Source organism: Drosophila ficusphila, unplaced genomic scaffold, assembly GCF_018152265.1.
Source record: "Drosophila ficusphila isolate 14025-0441.05 unplaced genomic scaffold, ASM1815226v1 contig_791, whole genome shotgun sequence".
Taxonomy (NCBI): Eukaryota; Metazoa; Arthropoda; class Insecta; order Diptera; family Drosophilidae; genus Drosophila; species Drosophila ficusphila.
In genome coordinates this window covers 21929819-21956757 of record NW_025064737.1, presented here as the reverse complement: position 1 = coordinate 21956757, position 26939 = coordinate 21929819, and the positions used below count along the sequence as shown (strand labels likewise).

General features: G+C 45.4%; 1 protein-coding gene across 1 annotated transcript; it reads left to right on the top strand.

The window, feature by feature from the left end:
- Positions 1-3093: 3093 nt before the first annotated feature.
- On the top strand, positions 3094-25462 carry LOC108086578 (protein serrate). Its single transcript, XM_017183535.2, has 15 exons — positions 3094-3376; positions 5213-5843; positions 8798-8915; positions 9493-9680; positions 13535-13589; positions 14172-14487; positions 17284-17417; positions 17562-17737; positions 18091-18334; positions 19690-20418; positions 20797-20991; positions 21052-21147; positions 22527-22898; positions 23015-23622; positions 23744-25462. Exons 2-15 carry the CDS (start codon positions 5571-5573, stop codon positions 24491-24493), a joined length of 4254 nt encoding a protein of 1417 aa, XP_017039024.1. The 5' UTR covers positions 3094-3376; positions 5213-5570; the 3' UTR covers positions 24494-25462.
- The last annotated feature ends 1477 nt before the right edge of the window (positions 25463-26939 follow it).

Sequence of the window (26939 nt, the reverse complement as noted above, 5' to 3'; positions counted from 1 at the left end):
TGCACATGTTGGCGAAAGACATGAGCACGCGCAGCCATCTCGATTACTCGCTCGCGTCGGCGCAATCGAAGCCAACCCTCCCCGATTCCGATCTCTATATCTTTTCATATCTTTTCAAATCACTCCATCCCCCTCCCCTCCCATCCCCTCCTCTCCCCTCCCCTTCCATCAACGCTAATTAATCGCCTTTGTTCGTGTCATAATGCGATGCGTTCGAAACATGTTTGCCTTACTGATTTTGCAATTGGATTTTGATTTAGGGGTGGATTTCGGGTTTAATGAGGCGAACCTCTGTCATTTTCCCTCCCCCTCTTCAAACGAACATGTGTGAGGTTCACAAGTGCCTTGATTTTTTCGGGTAAGGTGGTACAAATTGTGGGGTAAGGTCAGGTGGTCGCTTTGATGGATGGTGCGCAATGAAAAATCTGTTTGGTACACAAGTGAAAAGTGGTAAGTTTTCGGAGTTCGGGGTTGACATAAGCCTGTTTTCTCAGTCCCTATCGGTAGACAAAAAAACCTTGATATCTCTAATCGTTTTGTATACTTTAAAACTACAATTTTTTGAATCAGCTGAAAGTGCTTTTTCCTACGGAAGCATTAATCCTAAGCTAGGGTATTCCGTATAAATTAAATAATCCAGATTTATTAGCCGAAGTAAGTAAAACCCAGAGACAGTAATTTGTGACCCCCTAAATGTGCTGAAATTTGGCAATAACCTCAGCAAATTCTACTTCACCATTAATTTAATAGGTCTGCTTTATCTTCCTTCTGCTCAGCAACCCCAACATTATACAGAATTAAAAGTTCCATGGCCTTTGTGCAATAGAGCGAAGTGCTGTTTAAGATAACATTCGCAGATCTTTAAGGCAAATACTGCAATCGCTAATTCCCAGTCTTTTGGCTCGTGTGTTCTCCCAAGTATCCGTAACTTCTCGCTAAAAATATTGCCCATAAATCTCCTGACCCAGCACAGTGCCAATAAAAGCGTTCATAAACAACTAACCTAAGCCAATGATTCTTGAGGCTAAGGGCGGCCACTATGCAGTAACCACTAACCACTAACCACTAAACTCAAACTCAAACGCAAACCACTAACCGCAAACCGCCACCGCTGCACCACAGCAGCAGAAGGAGTATAACAACAGCAACAACAAAAAATGAAAATAAAAAAAGAAAAACGAGGAGGCGGAAAAAACACTTGAAAAATCTGTCATAAAATGTTGAGTGGTGTAAAACCAACTGGTTGAAATTGCCAACATATTTGCCTGTTTGTTTAATGAACTCGCCCAACTGGTCGACGACGAAGGTTTGAGGGTTTTGAGGTTTTGAGGGTTCGAGGGTTTAGAGGGGGTGACCCTTCCCAGCGAGGGTGGGTTCAACATTTTGATTACTCAATATGCTTGATTTTATGGATTTATGCCACTGCTCTGATCCACTTCTGCAGCTGTTCCGTGTGCCAGCAAAGACATGAACGAAAAACGAAAGCTAATCCCAACAAAGAAATGCCATTAAACCCGAACAAGTGTCCAACCAACCGCCAACACACAAAACACACACACAGAGACACACACAGGTTCCCAAATTATGAGAGACGCGATTACAGAGACACCTGTAAGATGTTGTCTGCTATTAGCTGAAATCAAAGCGAAAACAATGTGAGCCACAGTGGGCAAAAATAATATCTCTGGGGACCATGGCTCAGAGTCTCTGGAGTCTCCGTTGACTTTTCAGTCCACAGTTGGCTGGCCACCAACGCAAAGCAAAGCCGGTCGTCGCCTTTTAGCCAATTTTGATATAACTGAAAGCGTCAATTATACGTGAAATTTATGATGCCGTGTGAAGAATAACACCAACTTGCAACATATTTGGACAACGTTGCCGTTGCCCGACTGTTGTTGTTGCTGTTTGTGTTGCTGTTGCCGCTGTCGTCTCGGTGGCCCGTACAATTGTATTGCCGCTCTGGGGTCTCTTGTCGCAGATGTGTAAGCTGATAATGGGCATTGTAGTGCAGTTTTTCTTTTTTTCTTCTTTTTCTACTCTTTTCCGAGCCAGAAAAGATGACAAAGGAGCTGGGAGACCGCTGCCCAGTACGCCCACCAAATGGAGGAGGATGGCAGACCCAAATGGCCAGGGAGCCTAGAGAAGACATTTTGGGCACACACCAAGTCAATTTGTTTTATCTATTGTCGAACAAGAGTCATGTCACAACGGCACAATGAGATTTACTATGTGTTGTTGCAGTTGTTGTTGCAGCAGCAGCATCGGAAATTGTTGTTGTTGTTGTTGCTGCTGCTGTTGTTGTGGTGGGCAGACAATGGAAAATCAGCAACATGATTCGATATTTAGATATGCGCCTCAAGAAATATGAGCCGCTAACAACAACAACAACAAAAACAACAACAATAAAAGTGCAGCAAAGAGCGGCAGCAGCAGCAACAACAACAAAGATGCTGCCGCTTGTCTTGTTGGCCGCATGTAATTGCCAAGTTTGTTGCTTAAGTCTTTTGTTTTGGCTGCGCTGATAGGCCAGTTGCATTTAAATTTGATTTATACACTTTCGGCCAGCAGATAATTGGATGGAAGTCGCCGATCTGTCTGCGGGGTTAATAATTGGCTAGCTTATTTTTTATTTTTGGAGACCTGGTTCCCAGACGAAAACATTTGTGGGAGAGTTCCGGAGGATTGGGTGTTAATTGCCAGTCCCCTTGATGCTACTATATAGATCTAGAGCACAAGCACACACACAGGTAGACTGGGGGGAATGCAGTTATAAACATAATTAAGTTGGAATCGTAAAGGAAAAACGGCAGCTCAGAGCCTCGGGCGCGCATGCGTGCAGCAGCCGAAGCGGCAGCAACTCCATTAACGGCCGATTCCGATTCCGAGTCCGAGTCCGATTCAGATTCCGGGCCCCGGGGCGATATGGGCTGGCATACGACCAATCAGCGGCCGGCTAAAGAGCGCGCCGCGAAGAGCAAACTGGTTTTCCCCGAAGAGAACTGCTGCAGAGCGGAGCGGTAAGCGTTAAGCTCTCGGAATCGGTATCGGGATCGGCGGCAACTTGTGCCCAGCGGCAATCAGTCGTTACTCGAGGCCTGAAGCGCACGCAGCAACCAGCGGAAGTCGTAGTCGTTGTCGCCAGCACTCTGAAAGCGGTTTCGGTGGTTCAGACCCACAAGCGAAAGAGCTCTCTTAAGACCATCGAACAGCGACCAGCGACCATCGACCACCACCAAAACGAAAACCACAGAACTCTCGCGTGACTTGCTCCGCCCCGTGGATGCTGCTCGAGGGCTGGAAATGCCGCAGGATTCGGTTAACGCGTTTAGTCGAGCGACGTGCTTCGAGCGGTGATGAGCCCCTGTCTTTGACAACGGTAAACCCCTCCTCGAATTGGATTATAGTGAACCCGAACCCGAACCCGAACCCCGAACCTCAAAAACCCCCATTACAATTGTGAAAGTGTTAAATGTGCCGCAATCGAATCAAATTGCTTGCTGATTACAACAAATGATGAAGAGCAATCAACTGAAATGCTCGGTGGTGGAAGAAAAGCAAATCGAAAGATCGACAATCAGCCGACATTTTCTGTGCGTACTATTGTGTGTGATTAATTCCTCTGAGACCAGAGACGAGATCGTGTGAGCGAAGAAAACGGAAATACCTTTCAATTAAATACAATACACTAATATATCAAAATACAATGCCGTTAAAAATTGTGTTTAATCAAAGGCGAAAAGTAAAAGTGCAAACAATGTGAATATGCGAAAACGAGTGCCCCATTCCGGGGAATCGGTGGCCACAGTGTGCTCCATTGATAATGCACACAGCCAGAACACAGGGACACAGCCACCAGTTACGAAGTGGAATTGAAACATGCAAAGTGCAGGAGAGGAGAAATAATGAAAACACCCAACTAGTGCATAATGCAATGCGAAGATAATACAAATAATAATAATAATGGGGACACGGAAAGAAAATAGAGAAATGCAACCAATGCTTGAATTTATAAAACTTGTAAAATATATATTTGGGGATATACAAATTAAAAAAAAAAAACAAATTTGCAGTTAACTGACAGTTAACCTTTTTGAACAATAAAATATTTAAAAAAAATTCAAATTCTAAATTAGGTTTATAGATTATTTTTGTACTGTGCAGAGGCAGAAAAGAGAGATAGTGAAATCAGGAAGGTTCTGAATGGGTGGTACGATCATGGGAAAGCCCCGATTGAGAGAGCGATGGAAATGCTCCATGCACTGCCTCACTCACAATCGTTTACCATATGGTAAGATTTATGATTTAGCACGGTCCACAGCTTATTCAGATCCCAATTACTGGACAAATCAGAGTATATCATGAAGAAACATTACAAAGAAATGAGCAAGCTCTTGCTGAGCGAATAATAGAGATAGAGTATGCCATAGTTTCGAGGCCTCCGGCAATTCATTCAGCACTTTGCAAATTGCAACGAGTGAAGAGTGAAAGTATGGGGAGTTACGGGGAGGTGGCTGCATCATCCACTTGCAAAAGCCACTTCCGGTCATGCCCCGTACCAGCAACATCAGCAACAGCAACAGCAACACAAGCGGCAGCAACAGCAACAGCAACATAAGCGGCAGCATCTGGGTTTCGATTCAAAGTCAACGACTTCCGTTTTGTGGCAAGTCGGGGAGTAGGCCCCAAGCAAATTACTTAATTAAATGGACAATTAACACCCGAGTAGGAGGAACGGGGGCAAAAAGGGGGCCAAAGGCCACGGGGGAGGGGAGGGAAGTGAAGAAGAAGAATGAGTAATGTGGGCAAGAGTGAAAATATCTGTAAATTAATATGCGCACAAGATGCAAATTGTTTGTGGCCAAAGACACGGATCCATGGCAGCAGCAACTGAAGCAACTGCAGCAGCAGCAACCAGCAACGACAACAACAACAACCAGCAGTAACAGCGTTAAATTAACATAAATTGAATTGCATTTGCATTTGCTGCACGTTGCCGCTTTTGCGGTCTGGCAAAAGTAAATGTTGCTGCGGTGGCTGGCGGCACTTGTTGCTGCGGTTGCGGTTGCTGCTGCTGCTGCTGCTGCTACTGGCTACTGGATGTTGCTGCTGCAGCAGCAGCAACTGCGTGTCAATTAGCGCTGATGATGCACAGTGAAATAGATTTGCCACAGCTTCAACGTTTCAATTCCATTTCGTTCGACAATTGTTACAGCAACATCTACAAAAAACATCGCCTATCATCAAGTGGAAGTGTTAAGTGTGCACAAAACAAACGAGAAATACACACTCAGCCCCATATAAATAATAAATTTTGTGATAACAACACTAACAAAACGAAAAAAACAAAAACGGAGGCAAAGTGGAGAAAATGATACAGCATTCCGAGTACAACCAAGTGTAGCCCCTAAACAAGTGTAGTGAAAACTTAGACAAAGGCACAAAAATCTGCATACATGGGCTAATTAAGCGTCCGCGAGCGAATTTACATTTGTGGTGCCAATCCAAAGTGAACCCCAAACAAAAACTCCATCTAGATCCCGACCAGCATCACGCTCGCAAACGCCCCCAGAATGTACAAAATGTTTAGGAAACATTTTCGGCGAAAACCAACATCGCCAGCGGAATCAACAGCAACAACAATAATAGCAACAACAACAACATTTGGAGCAGAAGGCTTAGCAGACAGCCTGAGAATGTCCAAAAAGACGGCGACAAAAAGAAGGCAGAGCTCGAGGCACCGGGAACCCAAAATCGCCGCTCTGCCATCGCCGATCCGCGATTGTCGATCATTAAAGTCTGCCTGCAACTTAATTGCTTTAATTTTAATACTGTTAGTCCATAAGGTAAGCAAACCAACATGCAAAACGGATCGAACCCGAAAGCAATAATCGAAAAAAGCCCCAGATCCAAATTCATGCGGGTGTAGTGTCTCGGCAGAAACAAAAACCAAAGTTGATTCAACCCATGTGAATTGGCAATGGCTAAGGGCAAAGTTTTGATGGGGGACGTAAATAATGATGACTTGGGTTTATTTCTGAGTGATTTATCAACTCTGCAAGCAAAAGAGTTGATTTTAATGAGAGCTCTTAGGGCTGAAATTTTCGGAAAGCAGTAAATCAAATATCTCTTCTTATTTTATTTTCAGTGAGTTTAGAGTTACTATAAGAAAGCAAAATATTTAACTTGGATCAGATCCATTTCCTAGCAATTTAATACCTACACTTAGTCAACATATTCTGACATTTAAATAAAGTTATTCTCCGTGTTCTATAAAAAGCCTTCTGACCAAGAATTCCCGGCAAGGTTTAATAGGATCGGATCGAGGACCCCTCGAAGGCGATCCGCCAGATTAGTGGGCCGTTCTATCTCCGAAAAGCATCTCTCCAAATGGTTCCCACATGGCAACGGTAGTCGGGAGTCGCCGGAGTTTTCGGGGTGTAGCCGTCATAAAGTGTTACACAAAGTGCCTAAACATGTATTGAGATGCCAGCGGAGATGCCCCGAGCGGCAATTAAACAGGCAAAGAGCCAAAGAGGCAAAGAGTTGGAGAACCAACGGCAGGCAACGGTTCAGAAATACATAAAAATTAATCGCTGGCCGGAAAGTTATAGGGAGTTTATGGGGGCGTGAGGGGTCGCAAGGGGGCCTTAACAACAATTTGATTAATACGCCAGCGATCTCGGGAGTCAGACATTAGAATCGGAGGAGCATGAGAGTCCCAGAATGCCATCCCGAGTGCCCAAGTGGCCGAGTAGCCGGCCGTGGGGCAATCAAATTGATTACACACATTTGTCTACTCGGAAGAGGGGATTGCATTGATTTAGGGTAAGCGAGGCGATAAAAGTCGCCGGCGGCAGTGGATGAGCGGTCCCAGTTCCAGTCCCAGTCCCAGTGCAACTATTTAGTTGTTAATGAAGTAAATAAAAGTTAAATAGCGGCGATTTATGGCCGACTTCCAGGGAAACGGCGATCATATCAGCGCGGTTCACATGGGCCCATGTCAGTTGAAATTAACCCAGTTACCCGGCCAAGTCGGGATGCCAAAAAGCCGCCGACGATCTCTCCCATCTCCCATCTCCCATCTGAGCTGACATTTATTGATCATAAGCTGCGTATTAAACGGACTGCGAAATATGCATAAAAAGCCCAAAATCAGAAATGAGTTGGCAAAACGAGCTCCCACGTTGCTGAGCATCAGCGTTTAATGGCCACTGGCCAGGTTTCGTTTTGTTTCGCTGCCAACTGCAGGCTTAATTAAAATTTAATTTCACTTTAACGTCGTGTGTCGGCTTCATTAAGCCCGCTTCATTCCCCGTTTACATGTGGCGCCGCAGCACTAATTCCTTAAGCATCTCCGGCGGTTTATCTAATCGAATTGATTACGTCAAAGTTTGTCCGGAATATTAGCGGATGCACCTGCCCGTGAAGAGTAGCACTGCCCGAAGAAATGTGATAAATAAATAGTAAGCAGCCGAACCGGTTCTCAGTTGAATCTTCCGATCGACGACCAAGAATCCAATCAGTTTGAGGTCCCAGTCGGAGTTGAAGTCGAAGTCCCAAACAAAAGGAAATCTCGAGAAAACGCCAAGAGAAACCGAACAGAAACTGGCCAAGAATGGAGAGGGGATCGGGGGGACTTGCATTTGATTGATCTATGGCATGATCAACAATGCATGTGGCTTCGGCTCTCGTCTCTCGGCTGAAGTTTGGTTTTTGTCGGCCTCGATATTGTGTTTTTTTCGTGGCTCAAACTGCAGCTGCAGGTGACTCTCAACTGGCCGGTGCCGTTAGCCAAGATCCCGCGGCCAAATTGCAATTTATTTCTAATAAACTTATCAACACTGCCAGCTACCAAGGCCCATGACAATAAATTCACTGAAATATGAAACCATAAAAACAGGAGTCGCTGGACGGCCGGACAGCCAGGAGTTTTCATTAGCATATTTTCCGCGAAGCAGAACCCATCCGCCGCCCGGTAATGAACCCTAAAATACAAAGTTGATGGCCAGGTTGCAGCTTCCAGATGCAAGAGCTCCTTGGCTAAAATATGATAAGCGATTTGCCGGAGAATAGTTAAACTTTATGCGCCATTTGTCAGAGGCGTTTTGCAAGCAGAGAGAGAGAGAGAGAACGGCGATCTAATGTGTTATTAATTTTATGGCAAATGCTCCTATCGATGGGCCCGTGATTTGTGGCCACTCGGGGCTACGGATTCTGCCACGGATTCCAGCTGGCTCACAAAGGCATTCTAAATTATACAAACTGCTGGATATCTCGTTTGATTAAGTGAGCCGAACCGAACAGTTAAGCCGCTTTGTGGGGGAAATATTTCTCATTATTTTCGTGTTTCATTTGCTGCCAGATTTATCAAGCTCCTTTCATTTGCCTACCACTTTTACGGGGCCAGACTCAGGGGTCTTGTGATTTTCCTCCTCTTGTATCTTGTATCTTGTACCGATCTATCTATTTTTGTTTTTAATTAAAACCTCTACCGCAGCCCAATCAGAGCGCCCTAGGTGGCTTATTAGCTTTTACAACCAGCGAACGAGCTGGGATCACAGTCGATCCGATCGGATCCATAAAGTGTTGAGCATATTATTCGATTTGGAAGTTGGAATGTAAACTGTTGGGGGGATCGAGGGGAACAGCACTACCATTGGGATTCACTCTGTTTTTTTTTTTTTGGGCCTTCGTTAAGGGTCATGATTGATTTGAACGATTTGAGATCTGGGCGCTTGTCTTCGATGCGATGATGTACTGGCACTTTTGATAATTTTGTTTATGTTCTCCACTACAGATATCCGCAGCTGGCAACTTCGAGCTGGAAATATTAGAAATCTCAAACACCAACAGCCATCTACTCAACGGCTATTGCTGCGGCATGCCAGCGGAACTAAGAGCCACCAAGACGATAGGTAAGTCCAAGTTAAGGTTTATTAAAACCCCAACTGAGATGCATGATTTTTTATGGGAGTTTCCCTTGTCAAAGAAAGTTGAAACATAAAAATGCAGAGCGAGTTGAAAGTGAAAAAGGGTTTAACTCTGGTAAATGTCAAAAGGGAAGTTAACTTACATTTGTTTAAAAGAATTTAAAGAAAAAGCTTTCTATTTTGGTTTGAAAAATATAATAAAATGCTTGACTTTGTAAACAAAAAATTTCAATTACAATTTGAAAGTTTATCAAAAAATATTATTTTAAAACTCTTATGAATGTCTCAGCTCAATTTCTAAGTCGGCAGATATTTTTTTCTGGAATTCGTGTCCGCTTTTTATGTTCTTTTAATCTTAAGAAACCGAATTAGGCGGTCAAGGCTTTTTATTTTTTCTACTATCAGTTTATTTGCACTCTGCATATTTTTTGCATGTGGTAATGAATTCTCTTGTTTTTTCTGGGATGCCCGGCAATTATGCAATCTCTGGCAGCGAACTCTGCATGTCTATATAATATATGAGTATATAGTGTGATAACCCGTGCTGGAATTCTAATTTCAGGCTGCTCGCCATGCACGACGGCATTCCGGCTGTGTTTGAAGGAGTACCAGACCACGGAGCAGGGAGCCAGCATATCGACGGGCTGTTCGTTCGGCAACGCCACCACCAAGATACTCGGCGGATCCAGTTTTGTGCTCAGCGATCCGGGTGTGGGAGCCATTGTGCTGCCCTTTACCTTTCGATGGACGGTAAGTGCAGTTCCCAGCCGATCTTAAGCCATATATTCCATATGCCCATCCATATTCCCCCCTGCAAGTAAGACGCACGCTTTTGGCACGAGCTCTCGTTTTCGTCGTAGTTGTGTGCTTGTTTTTTTTCGACTTCATATGGAGGCAGCTCAGTTCCGCCTGGAGAGCAGCCAAGCTGAACTGGGCGATAAGGTCGAGCCGGCAACAGAAATGTGAATGATCCGAGCTCGTGCCGGATTGATAAGAATATGTTTTTCTGACAAAATATAAATCAAAGGGGCATAGTCTACTCTATGCGAGCGTTTCCATAACAAAGATATTCTCTTCACTTCACTTCACTTTACTTCCTGTGGCCAAACATTTCAGTGGGGGTTGCCAAGGTTCCTCAAATTCATTGGGCGTGAAAATCGTAAGAGTCCAGCACCAAAGCGGCTTACTCATTTCGACCACGATCACTAAGAAACCCTTGGCCAGCCCACCATCGTTCCTCTGCGGAGATTCTCTCGGCGGTAGCTGAAAAAAGCAATTAAAAATTGTGTTTCATGTTTTATGCTTCTTTGCCGGGCACCTCCTAAGCGGCTTTCGGTTAATTAAGTGAGCATAATGCGGGCTTATGACTGCCAAACGGGTAAGGAATAAAAAAAAAACATACTGAACACACGGACCGAGAAGTAAAACATAAAATAAACGTGGCCTGGTATGGTTGCGCTTAACTCGGTTAAGGTAAAAATGTAACCTGACTGGGTGTAGTCGCGGAATTAAATTAAACTTTTGCTTTTGTTTTTTTTATTTCGTTGTTATGTACGGGTGTTGTTCTGGCGGTTGTTTGCTGCTGTTTTGGCGGTGTTCAGAGCTGACTTTGCTAACAATTACACGCCTTGGCCAGGTCGCTGTCCAATCTAATGCGACTCCGATTGGTACGCTGGCTCACTTGGACAAAAATGTTTTGGTGACATAAATCATGAAAAGTATATTTGGTATTTGAATATAATAAACAATTTTTGTAACAAGGCTCATGATAAATGTGACAAGATTTCTTCAAAAAGATTAATTGAATTTTTGGATTATTTTGAGTATTACGCCACTTTAATATTTTGATGATATTTATGATCTTCTTATTTTCTTCCATTACGATTTTATAAAGTAAACGGACAATGTCTTAAAGTGTCATAAACTTACGTTTAATTACAGTATTACATGTGCCTTAAAATGTTTCCCGAAATTATGGGCTGAGATTGAAAGAATTCTCGTAATTGATCCGCAAATTAAATTAATTATTTTTCGAGTGCAGCAGAATGCGCAGTCGCAACCGCAGTCGCAGTCGCTGCCTCCGTCGACGCAGGCAGCGACGTCGGCATGCGCATGCGCCGCCGTTTACATTTGGCAGGGGCAACGATGACGATGGCGATGGCGATGGTGGGATGTGGCGGGGGAGCAGGCATGCGTCAGAGCCAGGCTGTGGCTTCGGTCTTAGTCTGAGTCTGGGTCTTGGTCTTGGGTTTTGGGCTTGGGTCTTGGGGCTCCGGTTGCCTGTTCTGTGCCTCCGCCATCTCCTCCGCCAGCTCCCCCCTCAAAAAGCCAAGTCGTGGCCTGAAGTGCGGACAACCTGTTTCGTGGGAACATTACCTTGTCGCGCTTGTCGCTCGGCCGATGGCGATGGCGATACGTTACGCTTCGCTTTGGTTTCGCTTTAATCTTGTGCCTTCGCCAGTGCCAGTGCTTTTTTTTGCTTTTTTGTTTTTGTATCGGCTCCCCAGGTCCCAAACTCACATGTGACTGGAGTCGAAACCCGGCAAATTCTGCATACAGCACACAGCGTAATATTCGCCTGCAGACAGTCAGTCAGTAAGTCAGTCAGGCAGGCAGGCACCCTCAAGAAGCCTTTCACAAACTCATGGAAATCTTCAAAAAACCGAAAGACAAAATCAAGTATAAAGAGCTGCCGATATGGTCGCAATTGTCCCACTTTTTATTGAATGACTTCTTCGGCGGCTGCTGATTGAGTGAATGGCATGTTAAGACTCATAAACATGACTTAGGAAATACTTAAGCGCGGCCTCAAGAGCACACATCATAACATTGCCGGGCCTTCGATGTAACTGTCAAACACCGACTTCTCCTAAAAACCCTCTCCCATCCATCCACCATCCAACATCTACAATCCACCTGAAACATTCGAGCTGCCTGCCAGCCCCAAACGAATTTCACTTGACAATATTTTCCAAGCTCCAAGCTCGCAGCTCCGATGGCCCGAAGATCTGGAGTGCGCGTGCGCAGCCATTGAGCGATCTCGAGTGGTATTTGTGGTGCCTCTTTGGGCCCGGGACCGAACTGTTCCACTTTTCGCTCAAGATCAATGAATGACTGCCCAAATAAAATGTGTGTTTTGCTCCGTGGGCTCTTGCTCCATTTTGCTACCCCCACAAGAGTTATTTGTCCGCGATGAAACACTTTTGGTAACCAAAGTCTTGGGCTTCCATTAATGAAAGTGCTTAGGCGGGAGACAAGGTTCTTCACATTGTGTAAACATTTCGGTGGCCAATTCACTGACTTTAGAATTGTCTTGTTGAATGCTACTTGATTTGATTGATGTTCTGTGTTGCTCAGTGTTCCGAAAATATAACTATTCCCTTAATAATTTGATAGATCACCATCACCATCTTTATTAATTTAGAACCCCATCCCATTGGCTCGTGTCTGTCTGACATCTAGTTTTCTATGAAATCCAAAACCAAACGCATCGCCATTTTCAATTGGTGCACTTCCGCTGGCATTGCCATGCGCCATATATATCCGTATTTCCGTCAGACGGATCATGATTTTAGCTCGAGCCCGGAACAGAACTCAAATGACGACCACATATGACAACGATACATCGACGTGTGGAAATTAAAGGGAGATGCGAATTTGAGCCAATTTATAGATGGATGGATTTGCAAAGTGTGTCAAGTTGTTGTCGCTGATGTTGATCCGACTGCAATTAGCCAACGTCTGCTTTGGACTGATTTAGTGTCGCGTCGCCAGGGCAATTACATGGGAATCCCCCTTCCGCTCCCCGCCCATTTTCCACCGACTCGGCGACCGCCTCCCACTGCTAAATGAGCATTTCCTGGCATCCAGCGGCGGCATCCAGACATCGTCGACGTTTAATTGCTTTCTGCCCAACGAGAAATCTTCTACGGCCGCTCGGCTCGGAAAATACAATAAACAGCGAATCTTCAATTTTTATAGGCCCTTGCCGCCAAGGAGGAGTTGCAAAAAATCAAAGAAAATTCCAGCTTTCGGTGGTCGAAATTGTTGATGCTCTAGGAAGTTAATTAACTACTTTCCAGCATTTCATAATGGTGCCAAAATCATGTTTGTTGGCTTGAACATCAGTGCTTTTGTTGGGTTTGAAAAAATTTAATTAAAAATGTAGCTTTGCATAACCTTTCTCTCTATTTTAATTTAAATATCTTTCGGGAAGGGTATGCAAACGAAACAAATCTAAAATTCAAAGAGAATTGTGTCTGTGTTGCCTTTTCGCATTTTGTTTTGGCCAATTGCAATGCCATGGACAGCGACATGGACATGGCCAGAGTTTCTGTTTAGAAAGTCCGCTTCTCCTGCGTGAAATTAAAGTGTTTAGCTTTGCTTTGCCTCGCTTTGTTTGTTGTCTGATCGCTTTGTTCGTCTTTCGGTTTGTTGTTTGTTTTCTTTTCCATTTTTTTTTTTTTTGGCCGTTGCGTTGTCTTCATTTGCATGGCGGGCAGCCTGAGATTAAACTGTCCATTAGCGTCAGCGCAGAGTCAAAGTCGAAAGCTCCAAACTAAATGCCACCTTCTTTCTCCTCCTCTCTCCACGTTCAATTACAGAAGTCGTTTACGCTGATACTGCAGGCGTTGGATATGTACAACACATCCTATCCAGGTAAGTGCGGTGGCAATTGCGGACTTGTGCTCGTTACCCACCCTGCCACAGCCCCTTGTTGCAAGTTGCTAGTTGCTGGTTGCTGGTTGCAATTCGCTAGTTGCATGCTGCTTGTTGCACGCTGCTCGTTATTGTTAGCTAGCCAGGCATTTGGCTTAATTAGCAAACCGAGACGCAGGAGGATACACTCAGAGAAAGTCTTGCAGTCAAAGCAATACAAATTCAATCAAGTTTCAATAACTATAATCATGATAAAACAATGAAGTGAATAAATACCATTTGTTATAGCAAAACAAGAGATTTTGAGTATTTAAATCAAAAACATAGTTGTTGCTAAAACATCTAGTTCATATTCATTTTCTCTGAGTGTACCCTTAAGCGCCTGAAATGGTGCCAACAACTGACTAAATTCTCCTGCCCACTCTTACCCCCTTTTCATGACCCTGCTCCTACTCCAATGGAACGCCAACGTTGATGCCACCAACAACGAATCCGACGACGACGAATCCACAACAATTGTCATGCCGCGCTCGCCTCCAATCGGAAAACCCAAAAACCCAACTCCACCCGAACGAAATGCAGATGCGGAGAGGTTAATTGAGGAAACATCATACTCGGGCGTGATACTGCCGTCGCCGGAGTGGAAGACCCTGGACCACATCGGTCGCAATGCGCGGATCACCTACCGTGTCCGGGTGCAATGCGCCGTTACCTACTACAACACGACCTGCACGACCTTCTGCCGTCCGCGGGACGATCAGTTCGGTCACTACGCCTGCGGCTCCGAGGGTCAAAAGCTCTGCCTCAACGGCTGGCAGGGCGTCAACTGCGAGGAGGCCATCTGCAAGACCGGCTGCGACCCCGTCCACGGCAAGTGCGACCGTCCCGGGGAGTGCGAGTAAGTAGCTTTACTGACTTACCACCTTACCAGCTTACCACCTTAGTAGCTTACTACCGCATCACTACCTTCCTACCTGTTTTCTTTTTTTATATTCTCCTCGGGCTCCTCTATTTTATCCACCTCGGCAATTACGATCCCCCAGCCACCCCGTTTAACGATGTGATTATGACACTTTTTGCATGTGGCCAGTAAACTTTGGGGCCGGCTTAATGGCCCTGGCCTCGACTTGCCCGGTTCACCATTGACAGGCGGGCTCACTCAGTCGCACAGTTATAATGGCCCAGAGTGGTTTTCTTTTTGCGCGAGATCGGTGGCAAAGAAATGGGTTCTATAGCTCACATGGGGCGCTTTTTACCGACTTCGGTTTTTATACCAATCGCATCTTTTTGCGGTGCTAAATGTGTGAAATAGTTTGTAGCGTTTCTCTCAGGAAAGCGCCAATCCAGCCAATGGTTGATGCAGTGATGGGAAATATCCAGGAGTTTAATTATTGCAACACTGATTTTAATAACCTGTTGGATTTTTTGAGTACCCCAAAAATGCATACATACTTTGGAACACTGACGTCTAGTAGAATAAAATTGCTTTTAACATTTTTCAAATTAAGAAAAAAAATTTTTTTTTTTAATTTTGAAAATTTTGTTAGGGGTAACATCATTAATATTGTCAAAAATTGTAAAAAAAAATTTTTTTCAAATTTTAAAAAACCTTGAATGCACGTCTCTTATATGAGTCAAAAAATGAAAAACAACGTTTACCGAAGTAAATTTGGATGAGATTTGACTGAGTTATGGACAATAACGTATTTTGAGAAGCTCAAAACTATCACAATTTTTTCAAGGAAAAACATGTTTCCCATCACTGCAGTCAAATTGAATACGAAAGAGCTGCAACTTTCTTGGCACTGATCGAATCGCTTTACTTCCCAATCAGACCGCATTCCTTATTAAATTGTTCGCACTCGGTAACTGCCCATTTGGGAGATAACCCGAGTGCTATAAAGTTGTAACCAGCCATATAATCTGCAATCAAGTGCCAGTGCCAATGCGATTCGCGGCCCGAGAGCTGGCTAATCAAACGCCCGCACGATGGCCAAATGCTGATCGGGCCGGGAACTCCTCCATTACCCCGATCTCCTTTTTCTCGGGTAGTATTTTCAGTCCGCCCCTTTGGAGCGGTCATGCACAGACGATGGCAACATGGAGCGACGGGCCCAGCAAGAGTTTTAGCTTTGCAAACACTGGGAAAAAATAGAAGATGGTTTTGGATTGGTTTGGTTTATTTATAAATTCAAAACTACATATATTTCCACCATTTGTATCTTAAAAAGAAAATGTTTATATTCCCCATTATACATGGTTAGTAAACATTGATTTTATTTAAATGGGAAAATTGAACCCATAACTTTGTTTCTCTGCATAACCAAGTCCCAAGAGCGCGGCACGAAAAAACGTTTGTGCTTCGGTTGTTCCTGTTGCAGTTGCAGCAGCAATAGTTGTTGCAGTTGCAGCGGCTACAGTGGTTGTTGCCGTTGTTAATGTTCGAGCGTAACACAGAATACGTGAGCCGGCGGCCATGATTGCATTTCTCGACTGCATCATGATGCTCCGTCAGCCATCCGCCGACCGCCAGTCCATCCCGAGCAGCTCCTCTCGTCCTGGTTCTAAATAGCAATAATTAGTGTGGCCTAGAAAACATCAAAAGTCAGCAGATTTCCGCTCCGCCGCAACAATTATAAGCCAGAAGAAAAATTACTTTTGCTGTTTGCACGTTGCTGGCCCATTTGCGATTTGTTGTCCGCTGTGTTGGCCAGAAGATCCCAGCCACAAACAAAGTTAGAGCCAGAGCTGGAGCTGGAGCCTTTAGATTCGCAGCCAGATAACGACAGGCTGCCGTTTTAATGAAATCATAAATTACCGACATCGAACGGCGATGTCGACTATCGGCGGGCATGACGTGATGCCCGGAGCTTGTAGAGTTAGCACCTCGCCGGGCGATAACTCGATACTGGATACTCAATACCCGATGCCCGATGCCCTGGCTGGCTAACTTTGATCCCGCTGCACTTTGGCGTGTTGCGCCGATAAAATCACAGTTTTTTTTTTTTTTTAGTTTGTAGCCCCAAGCTGGAGCAGGAACGGCAATTGCCGAAGTGGCCGACTGGCTGCACTGCCACTTTAGCATTTGATGCATCAAGGCCAAAGTTCAGAGTGACCCAATTCGGTGGTTGGCCAGAGCCAAATGCGTTCCCAGGCCAAATTGAAATGTAAGGAAACACCAGAGCCGCATGAATAATGGGGGAGTGTTTTCCCATTGTATTCCTTGGCATTTTGTGGGCCAAAGAAGTAGGATTTAACAATTCTCACTGCATTTATCAAGCATCATTTACGTAAAGCAGGTGCGAGTGAGTCCCATAATTATTAGTTACATTTATTTTTCCCAGGCTGCAGATAACATCTGTAGGCTATCATATACTTGTATTACTTGGCTAAAAGCTCACCTTTTGCAAAGGTCTTTTACGCTCCATTTTGTAATCAAAGCTACTCCAAAGTATTGGGTTTCCCCAAGATGCAAATCTGAATCAGATCAGATTCGAATGAATCCAAGGTCTTGGCTGCCCCATTTTGCAATCAGTGCTACACTTTTTCATGGGGAAACTCTTTTCCCAAGCTGCCGAGTCCTTCAACTTTGAGCTAACCTTTCGTTGAGGGTCCTCTATGCTTCATTTAGCAATCAGCGTTGCACTTCTCCATATGTAATATGGGCTCATATCATCTCCGATTTAATCCACAGATGCAGACCGGGCTGGAGGGGTCCGCTGTGCAACGAGTGCATGGTCTATCCAGGTTGCAAGCACGGTTCCTGCAACGGCAGCGCCTGGAAATGCGTCTGCGACACCAACTGGGGTGGCATACTGTGCGATCAAGGTAAGTGACCAAGCAATTACCACCGCAAATCCGATGGGGAATGGGATATAAAGTGGGAACAGCGTATCATCGATAATATCGATGCATGCACTGGTGCATCCACATCCACACACATATTTCATAGTTTCGATCTGCTCCGAACAGATTTAAATTACTGCGGCACCCATGAACCCTGCAGGCACGGCGGCACCTGCGAGAATACCGCTCCGGACAAGTACCGCTGCACATGTGCCGAGGGACTCTCCGGCGAGCAGTGCGAGATCGTCGAACACCCGTGTGCCACACGGCCCTGCCGCAACGGCGGCACATGCACCCTCAAGGTAAGTCCGCAATTTACTACATATATGCACTTCTTCGCGGTGCCATAAAATAATTTAATACGCAAGGGCCTTCATCTTGAACTCATCTAAGCGGCACTGAAAAAATAAATAACAGAAAATTGGTAATCTAAAATATATTCAAAAACAAAAGAAAATCCAAATGTATTATAAGCGTGGTAAATAATAATAGATATTGCTTTGGAGAATTTAATTCCCTGTTAGAAACCATTTGAATTTACAGTTTTTGCCTAGCTAATGTTCACTTAAAATAAAACATATATTCATTTAAACTTAGGTAGATTTTTTATAGGTTTCGTAACATATTCTAAAGATTGTATCCGAACTCTTTTTAGGGAAACAATGCCTCGAGAACAACAGTGTACCGGCCAGCGTTCGGCAGGAGTTCCATGGGCAGACCGATGGCCCGTCGCAACTCGATGCGCAGCCTGGATCAGCTGCGTCCGGAGGGGCAGCCGCTGAATGACAGCAGCTCCCCGGGATCGGCACTGGCACTCCGCCTGGAAGCCCTGCAGCAGCAACTGGCCGACTTCACCTGCGGCTGTGCGGCCGGATGGACGGGACCGACATGCGAAATAAGTGAGTTTTGATTTAATTTTATTCCACAGCACGCGATTAGCCACAGCTCAGATTTTTTGGTTTCGGCCTGGCCCGGCCAGTTGGCCAAATTGGTTGGTTGGTTGGTAGGTTGGCCAGTTGGTGGTTCCTGATGTTGTTCGTTGGTGTTGCCGTTGTGCGGCGATGTTGCCGCTCGATCATGCAATTGAGCACACACGCATTTGACTGTAGCGAAATGAAATGAAATGAAACGTAGCACGCACAGGCTGTTATTGTTATTGTTATTGTTATTGTTGCCGGCATTGGCTTGGCTTATTGTTGTGATTGTTTGTTGGCACGGTGGTCTGGCGAATTCGGTTTGCTTCGGCTTCGGCTTTGCATTCCAATTGGAGCACGACCGACACATTCACCAGAAACTATTTGCCGGCCAATGCAACAAGCCGTCTGCTAATTGAGTTGCCATTCCCAAAACGAATGAGTCGGCGTTGAAGGATTTGCATTTGCTTTGCTTCTCGAAAACTTGATTGCCATTTAAGGGCCTTCAATTACTGCCGAGAGCCGTACATAGCTTATTGAAGTCTTAATGGCTTCAGTACAGGAATCATTGACACTAGTGGAATTTTTAAATTGCTATTAAAAAGGAACTAAAAATTATCTACGTTTCGTTAGCGAAATAATATGTCGATTTCGTGGGAAAGAATTGCACATTCCAAAATGAACTTTCATAAAAGCTTAATTAAGTTAAATGTTTCCCAAACCGCTGCTGATCGGCAATCTGACCCTATTTGCCGCTAATAGCCAGCCAAGGGTCAGAAACTTATTTTGGGTTGCCCTTTTTATCAGACCCTCCGAAAAACAAACAAATGAGTTGCGTGCTGCTGTTAAAAAAAACAAATGGGGAAGGAGAAGGAAGCGTCTTCTCCTGAAGATTTCAGGCAACCGATAAGCCAGGCACGCAGGCTGAAGCTGAATACACCGAAGCCCCAGTCCATCCGCAAGTCAGTTCAATGACTTGGGCTCGGGCTAAGAGCCACCTGCTCAAGCTTCTGCTGCTCGAGAACTCTACAGCAAAATCAACACAATCACGGAGAGAAAATGTGGGCTTGTGTCAACATTTAATTATAATTAATCAACTTGTGCTGAACACTGAAAACTAAGATTAGTATTTCAAAAGAGAACCTAATCGTAAACTTTGTTAACATTTTCTTTCTTATTTTAAAGTTTTAAAATTTAAATCATTTTTTGCAAAAGCATTCTCTATTGCTTACTTATTTTAAGACTCTCAGTTTCAAGTATTTATTTTCCCCAAGTGCTTGCACTTTATCTGCTGATGGCACTTAAACAATCTGCTTGAATTTCCCCTCATTCCTTTCCAGATATCGACGAGTGCGCCGGAGGTCCCTGCGAACATGGTGGCACTTGCGTCGATCTAATCGGCGGCTTTCGCTGCGAGTGTCCGCCGGAGTGGCATGGCGATGTCTGCCAGGTGGACGTGAATGAGTGCGAGGCGCCCCACTCCGCCGGAGTCTCCGCGAATGCCCTGCTGACCACGACTGCCAGTGCGATAATTGGCAGCAATCTGACCAGCTCCGCCCTGCTGGCTGCTTTAACCAGTGCCGTGGCATCCACTTCCCTGGCCATCGGACCCTGCATAAATGCCAGGGAATGCCGCAATCAGCCGGGATCCTTTGCCTGTGTTTGCATGGAGGGCTGGGGAGGATTAACTTGTGCTGAAAACTTAGATGATTGTGTGGGTCAGTGCCGGAATGGAGCCACCTGCATCGATCTGGTTAACGACTACAGGTGCGCCTGTGCCGCAGGATTCACGGGTCGCGATTGCGAGACGGACATCGATGAGTGCGCCACTTCCCCCTGCAGAAATGGAGGTGAATGTGTGGACATGGTGGGCAAGTTCAACTGCATCTGCCCGCTGGGATACTCGGGTTCCCTGTGCGAGGAGGCCAAGGAGAACTGCACTCCTTCCCCGTGTTTAGAAGGTCACTGCCTGAACACACCCGAAGGATACTACTGCCACTGTCCTCCAGATCGGGCTGGCAAACACTGCGAGCAACTGCGTCCGCTCTGCTCCCAACCGCCTTGCAACGGTGAGTAAAAATAGCCAAGACCTCCGAGATGCCATGGGAACCGATCTCGCTCCGATGAAGACATCATTAAGCTCATCAATCGCAGATTGCCAGCTTTTTGTCGTCTTTCAAGAGAAGAGATTTCTCTGTTACACTTGAAAAACAGTTTAGGATATGTCGAAATATTTGTGGCATTTGGAAAAAATATTAGTTTTTTTATGAAAAACATTTTCTACTTCTTTAGTTTGATAATAAATATTTCCTCTAGTTTAGTTAGACACTACGTTTTAGGAAACGTAATATTTAGATTCATATTTTCCTTACTTTGCTCATTAAAAACCCCTTTTTGAAGTGTAGCCCTGCAGTAATAAGCCTAATCATGTCCCCCCAATCCAACAGAGGGCTGCTTCGCCAACGTGAGCCTCGCAACAGCGGCGACAACGACGACGACAACAACCACTTCGGCGACAACGGCGAGGAAGATGGGCAAGCCGAGCGGATTGCCCTGCAGCGGACACGGCAGCTGCGAGATGAGCGACGTGGGCACCTTCTGCAAGTGCCATGTGGGCCACACCGGCACCTTTTGCGAGCACAGTGAGTAATCCCGATCCACAAAGCCAGAGACGAGACGGCGAACTCATTAACTTTCCGCAGATCTCAACGAATGCTCGCCGAATCCTTGTCGAAATGGGGGAATTTGCCTTGACGGCGACGGCGACTTTACATGCGAGTGCATGTCTGGCTGGACAGGTGAGTCGCGTCGGGATCGGGATCGGGATCCGAATCGGGATGAGTTGAGATGGGCTCAGCTGAACTGAGACGAGCTAAGACGGGTTGAGACGGGTGCGCTTTAAACGGCCAAACCGTCAAAGTGAACGTCAAAGCGTTGCAACAAGTGCAGGCAGCAAGAAAAGTGTTAAGCCGCAGGCCAAATACCCTTGGGAAAGGCTGGTTGTTAGTGGACATTAGCGAAAGTGGTCTTTAAAATACAAGCATTCATAAAAGTAAAAGAAACTATAAAAACATGCGATCGAAAGGCTTTTTTAAATTGATCAATATCAGCTTAATAACAGCTGGTCTTATCCCTAAAAGAGAACTTGGCTTTAATACATTAAACATTTTTAAATAATAATTTTTATCGTAAGTGTTTATTTTTACCAGCTCAACTACTTTCTTAAAAGCATAAGTTAGTAAACAAGAAGTATTTCAACCCAACCGATTACCACTAACAACCTCGCCAAATAGTTTCCACTGCTCCTTTCGAGAGGGCATAAAAAAAACCTGCTGTAAGCCGACTGACTGACTGGCGCATTATCAACGCTTGGGGGCTTTAAATGGGCGCGAGACGAGTGTTGGCCACGTTAAGAGCGCTACGCTCTCACACACATACACACATACATACACACACACATGATCAAGTCGAGTCGGTCGCATTTATTTGAACATTGAAAGTCGGCAGTCATTACGGCCGCAAATTGAAGCGAATGCGGCTGAGCCGCGAAGCTTTAAAAAAAGTAGTATCTGCGCGTTAGTCGCAGTCATCGAAGCCGGCGAATGTATTTGCCACATGTGGCAGCTCGAGCACCGCCGGGGGGCCCACCGCAGCTAGGCCGAACCTTTGCCATGATTTATGTTTGTTTTTAATTTGCGATTTGCATATTTCACGCGTTTCGCTTTTTTGTCACAGACACAGTTACAGAAAATGAAAATAGATTCGACCGGCAGTTTAGATACAGTATCTGCGATACAGACAGAGCCACATCGATCTATGTCGGCACACTTTTACTTTTCAATTAGTTCAAGCCAAGCCAACGGTCATGGCAATCCTCTCTCTGCGGATTTGAAAACTCCCACACTTTCAATAAGTTTGTTGCCTAAGTCTTTTGTTTCTGGGAAGTGGTTTTTGGCAAGAAAAGATTTTTTTTAATAAAGTTTAATGTTGTAATGTAATTTAAAAGTTTATTTAAAAATATTATTTCAATATTAAGCTAATATGGTCTCAGCGAAAGTCTCCGAATCGTAAAAATAAGTTTTTGGAAGTTCGTGTCCTAAGTCTTTCGTTTTTAAAACATTTTTTTCGGTAATGTTTAGTACAACAATTTATTTTATTTTATTTTTTCTCTCTGCAGGTAAACGCTGCTCGGAGCGGGCCACAAGTTGCTATGCCGGCCAGTGCCAGAATGGTGGCACCTGCATGCCCGGTGCGGCGGACAAGGATCTGCAGCCGCACTGCCGCTGTGCGCCCGGTTGGACGGGTCTTTTCTGCGCCGAGGCCATTGACCAGTGCCGCGGCCAGCCGTGCCACAATGGCGGCACCTGCGAGTCGGGAGCGGGCTGGTTCCGCTGCGTCTGCGCCCAGGGATTCTCCGGTCCCGACTGCCGCATCAATGTGAACGAGTGCTCACCGCAACCCTGCCAAGGAGGAGCCACCTGCATCGACGGCATCGGCGGATACAGCTGTGTCTGCCCACCAGGTCGTCATGGATTGCGATGCGAGATTTGTAAGTTAGATAACCATTATCAATAAACATCTCACTTTTATAAATGTTGGCAATATTTTATCACAATCATATTAAAATAAACCTTATTGGAAATTTTGTTGCAATTCTTTTTATAGTGCTCTCCGATCCCAAGTCCGCTTGTCTGAATGTGAGCAACACCATCTCGCCTTATTCTGCCCTGAATCAAAGCCAAAACTGGCTGGATATCGCTCTGACCGGAAGAAGCGACGACGACGAGAACTGCAATGCCTGTGTCTGCGAAAATGGCACCTCCAGGTGCACGAATCTCTGGTGCGGATTGCCCAACTGCTACAAGGTGGATCCACTCTCGAAGTCCTCCAATCTGTCCGGCGTTTGCAAACAGCACGAGGTGTGTGTTCCGGCACTGAGCGAAACCTGTCTCTCGGCACCTTGCAGTGTCCGCGGAGATTGTCGAGCCCTGGAACCCTCGCGAAGGGTTGCTCCTCCCAGTCTGCCGGCCAAGTCCAGCTGCTGGCCCAACCAAGCCGAAGTCCTGCAGAACTGCGCCCGACTGACCATCCTTTTGGCCCTGGAGCGAGTGGGCAAGGGAGCCTCGGTGGAGGGTCTTTGCTCGCTGGTGAGGGTTCTCCTGGCTGCCCAGTTGGTCAAGAAGCTGCCGATCGATGCTGGCCAGGAGCAGGGCATGCTCATGGTGCTCTGCGATCTCAAGACGGGCACCAATGACACCGTCGAACTGACTGTGGTAAGTTTTAATTTCAAATCTTAATTAATCTCAACTGAAACTTACCTTCATTAGTTGCTAAATATATTAAATTAAATCTAGAATTTTCAAATCTAACATTTTATCCTCTCTTTATTTGCAGTCCTCCACTAAGTTGAATGATCCCCAGTTGCCGGTGGCAGTGGGTCTGTTGGGTGAACTCCTGAGCTCCCGGCAGTTGAATGGCATCCAGTTGCGCAAGGAACTGGAGCTGCAGCACGCCAAGCTGGCTGCCCTGACCTCCATTGTGGAGGTCAAACTGGAAATTGCCCGGGTGGCCGGCGGATCGGGACTGCTGATCGGAGTGCTCTGCGGCATCTTTATCGTCCTGGTGGGATTCTCGGTGTTCATCAGTTTGTATTGGAAGCAGCGGATGGCCTATCGCAGCAATTCCGGCATGAACCTGACGCCCTCGCTGGATGCACTGCGACACGAGGAGGAGAAGTCAAACAACCTGCAGAACGAGGAGAACCTGCGGAGGTATACGAATCCCTTAAAAGGCAGCACCACTTCCCTGCGGGCTGCCACCGGAATGGAGTTGAGTTTGAACCCAGCTCCCGAGTTGGCTGCCTCGGCGGCGAGTAGTTCCGCCCTGCACCGGTCGCAGCCGCTGTTCCCGCCCTGCGACTTCGAGCGGGAACTGGACTCCAGCACGGGACTGAAGCAGGCGCACAAGCGCAGCTCCCAGATCCTGCTGCACAAGACCCAGAACTCGGACATGCGAAAGAACACGGTGGGCTCGCTGGACAGTCCGCGGAAGGACTTCGGCAAGCGGTCGATCAACTGCAAGTCCCTGCCACCCACCTCGGGCGACGAGGGCTCCGACGTCCTTGCCACCACTGTGATGGTTTAGCCGTGATCTCAGCCAGCCAGCAACCAATCAGAAACCAACCAGCCGCCCACAGCCAGCTCAAAGTTCCGATTGCCACAGCACGGGCGCGATTTCCAAGTGCATTAGTAGCGTATTATAAATTAGGAATCGATTTAGTTTTAGGGGCTCCCACAACGAAGTGGCTTTGCTGAAAACCGAAAACCAGTCGAACTGTTCTAGCTCAAACTCGGAGATAAGGTAAGATGGGGTGCACAAATAAATCCAAAGCATTTGCTAGTTAATCAAACTTTTTACGGTCACAGTTTTGGGCAAATTTATTTGTATACCTGATCTTATCTTGAGTTGAAACCAGTTTAAATGGGATTTGAGTTTAGCAATAGTATATATATATATATATATAAGTATAAATACACCGAACGCTATGTCGCTCGAGATAAAAGAGTTTGAAATTCTAAAGAAGGAATTTGTGACAAAGTGTTCAGCAGATCCAAATCGTTGTGGCAACCCATATTGTATAAGCTAGGTAGTGTAATTCCGAACTCTTCTCTTCGCTAAGCAACATCCTACACAGTGTGATATTTAGTGTAACCCAGGCGCGCATTTACATTCATTTAAAGCTAAAAATATGATAATAAAAAGTAATTAAATCCTTGGCTAGCACAAGCTGTATATAGTTCTCATCTAGGATCGGCGCGCTCTCTATGGTGTATAAGCATAAGCTGTAAATACTGTAAATTAGCAGTTACCGTTATTGTATTTTGTCTATAGATTGATAGATTCCTAGAACTAAACTAAGCCCCAGCCGCAACGCGTTAGACTTTAAAAGTTGTTTGCAATTGTACGCAATAATTTAGTTATATGATCGTAGTTAGGTAGAGTTGTCTAAAAGGGTAAGATTCAAGCGATTTTGTATTGTATTATACCTACGTGTGTAGTAATATTTATTTATTATTTTAACTTTGATCTAGCAGCAATAAAGCAATATCAATAAAGATAGTAAAAGACAAAATAAAATAAAACGTTTTTCTCTGTTATTCGAATGGGGATATAAATGTAAGTATTAAATCTGAAAAAACTTGAAGTAATTTTAAAGTCATTGGGTTTTCAAATACATATTTTTTTAATGAACCTTGAAAAAAAACCCAATGGTAAATGGCAGTTATGGACTTCTTTTTGCCATCGAAAGCATTTCCTGTCATTTGGACATGTCTGGTTCGACCAGAAATATGCTCGACTGGGATTGCGGCGATCGCATTTGAAATATGCGCTAATTGAATGTGAAAAGCAAATGCAAGTTGGGCACTACAACGGATCGAATCGGAGGACAGGACCCGAGGATTGCGGATTGGGGCACAAACGGAGAAACTGGCGAAACAGATCAGAAGGCCAAAAGGAAAGAAATCGAAATCGACCAGCGAGCAATGCATTTTGCGTTGTTCGGTTTCTAATTAAAATACCAAAAAGAGCCAGCCGACACACAAAACTAAGCTCAGCGGATGATCAAGGCCCGGAGTCGGGGATCCAGGATCCCAAAGGGGGTGGCGGGGGCTTACCCCAACGTGCGTAAATTTCGTCAGCGGTAAACTCGGCTCGAACAAAACGAAATGGCCGCGTTCGGTGTATGAGTGTGTTGTTAATGAAGCAGAAAATGCCAGGAATTTTCGCTTGATTGTGACTGCTTCTCGTTCTCTTATATTCGCTTATGCACAGAAAAAAAACATAAGTTCATTTAATCCTCTAAAGATATTATAGTAAATTTAACTTACTGAATTTAGTAACATTTTGCATAAAATCCTTTTATGAAACTTTTATAAAACCCAATCATTGAAAGCATTTACAATCACTGTAAAAACCTCTCAAAATTTGTTTCGGTGTACTGCGGCCCAAGTGTTTTATTTAGTTATTGAACAGTGCTATCCAAGGCCTGGGACTTTGGTAGCCGCCCTTTTTGAACCGCTGCGGCCGAGCGAAATTTTAGCGGCATTTTTGGCGCTTTTTTCTGTTCTGTTTTATTTTTGCAGCCTGATGTTTCGGTGGTTGTTGCTGTTTTTTAATTAACGCGCGATACGTTTTCAACTTTGAAGGGCCAAGGAGCGCACATGATGAGCATATAACTCATTGGAATTATGGTGGAAGGAGGTCGGTCGTCAGAGGAAACGGACCAGCAGACCAGCGGGCCAGGCCCCGAGCTAAAGTTGCCCGGCCAGAGGAGAAGAGAAGAGAACAGAACAGAACCAGCGAACGTACATAAACTTTATCCGTCTATAATCTAAATATGTTTCTCGGTTGCTCTTTGCGCCGTTGTCGTGGCTGTTGCAACAATTTGCAGCAAATTGAAAGCCAATTACGTTGTTTGCAGCATGCCAAGGCAGCGACGCTACGCGACGGACGGTCGGATCGGCTTGGCTTGGTTCGCTTCGGATAGGATCGGCCATATAGCCAGGGCCACTTGGCCGGCAGACAGGCG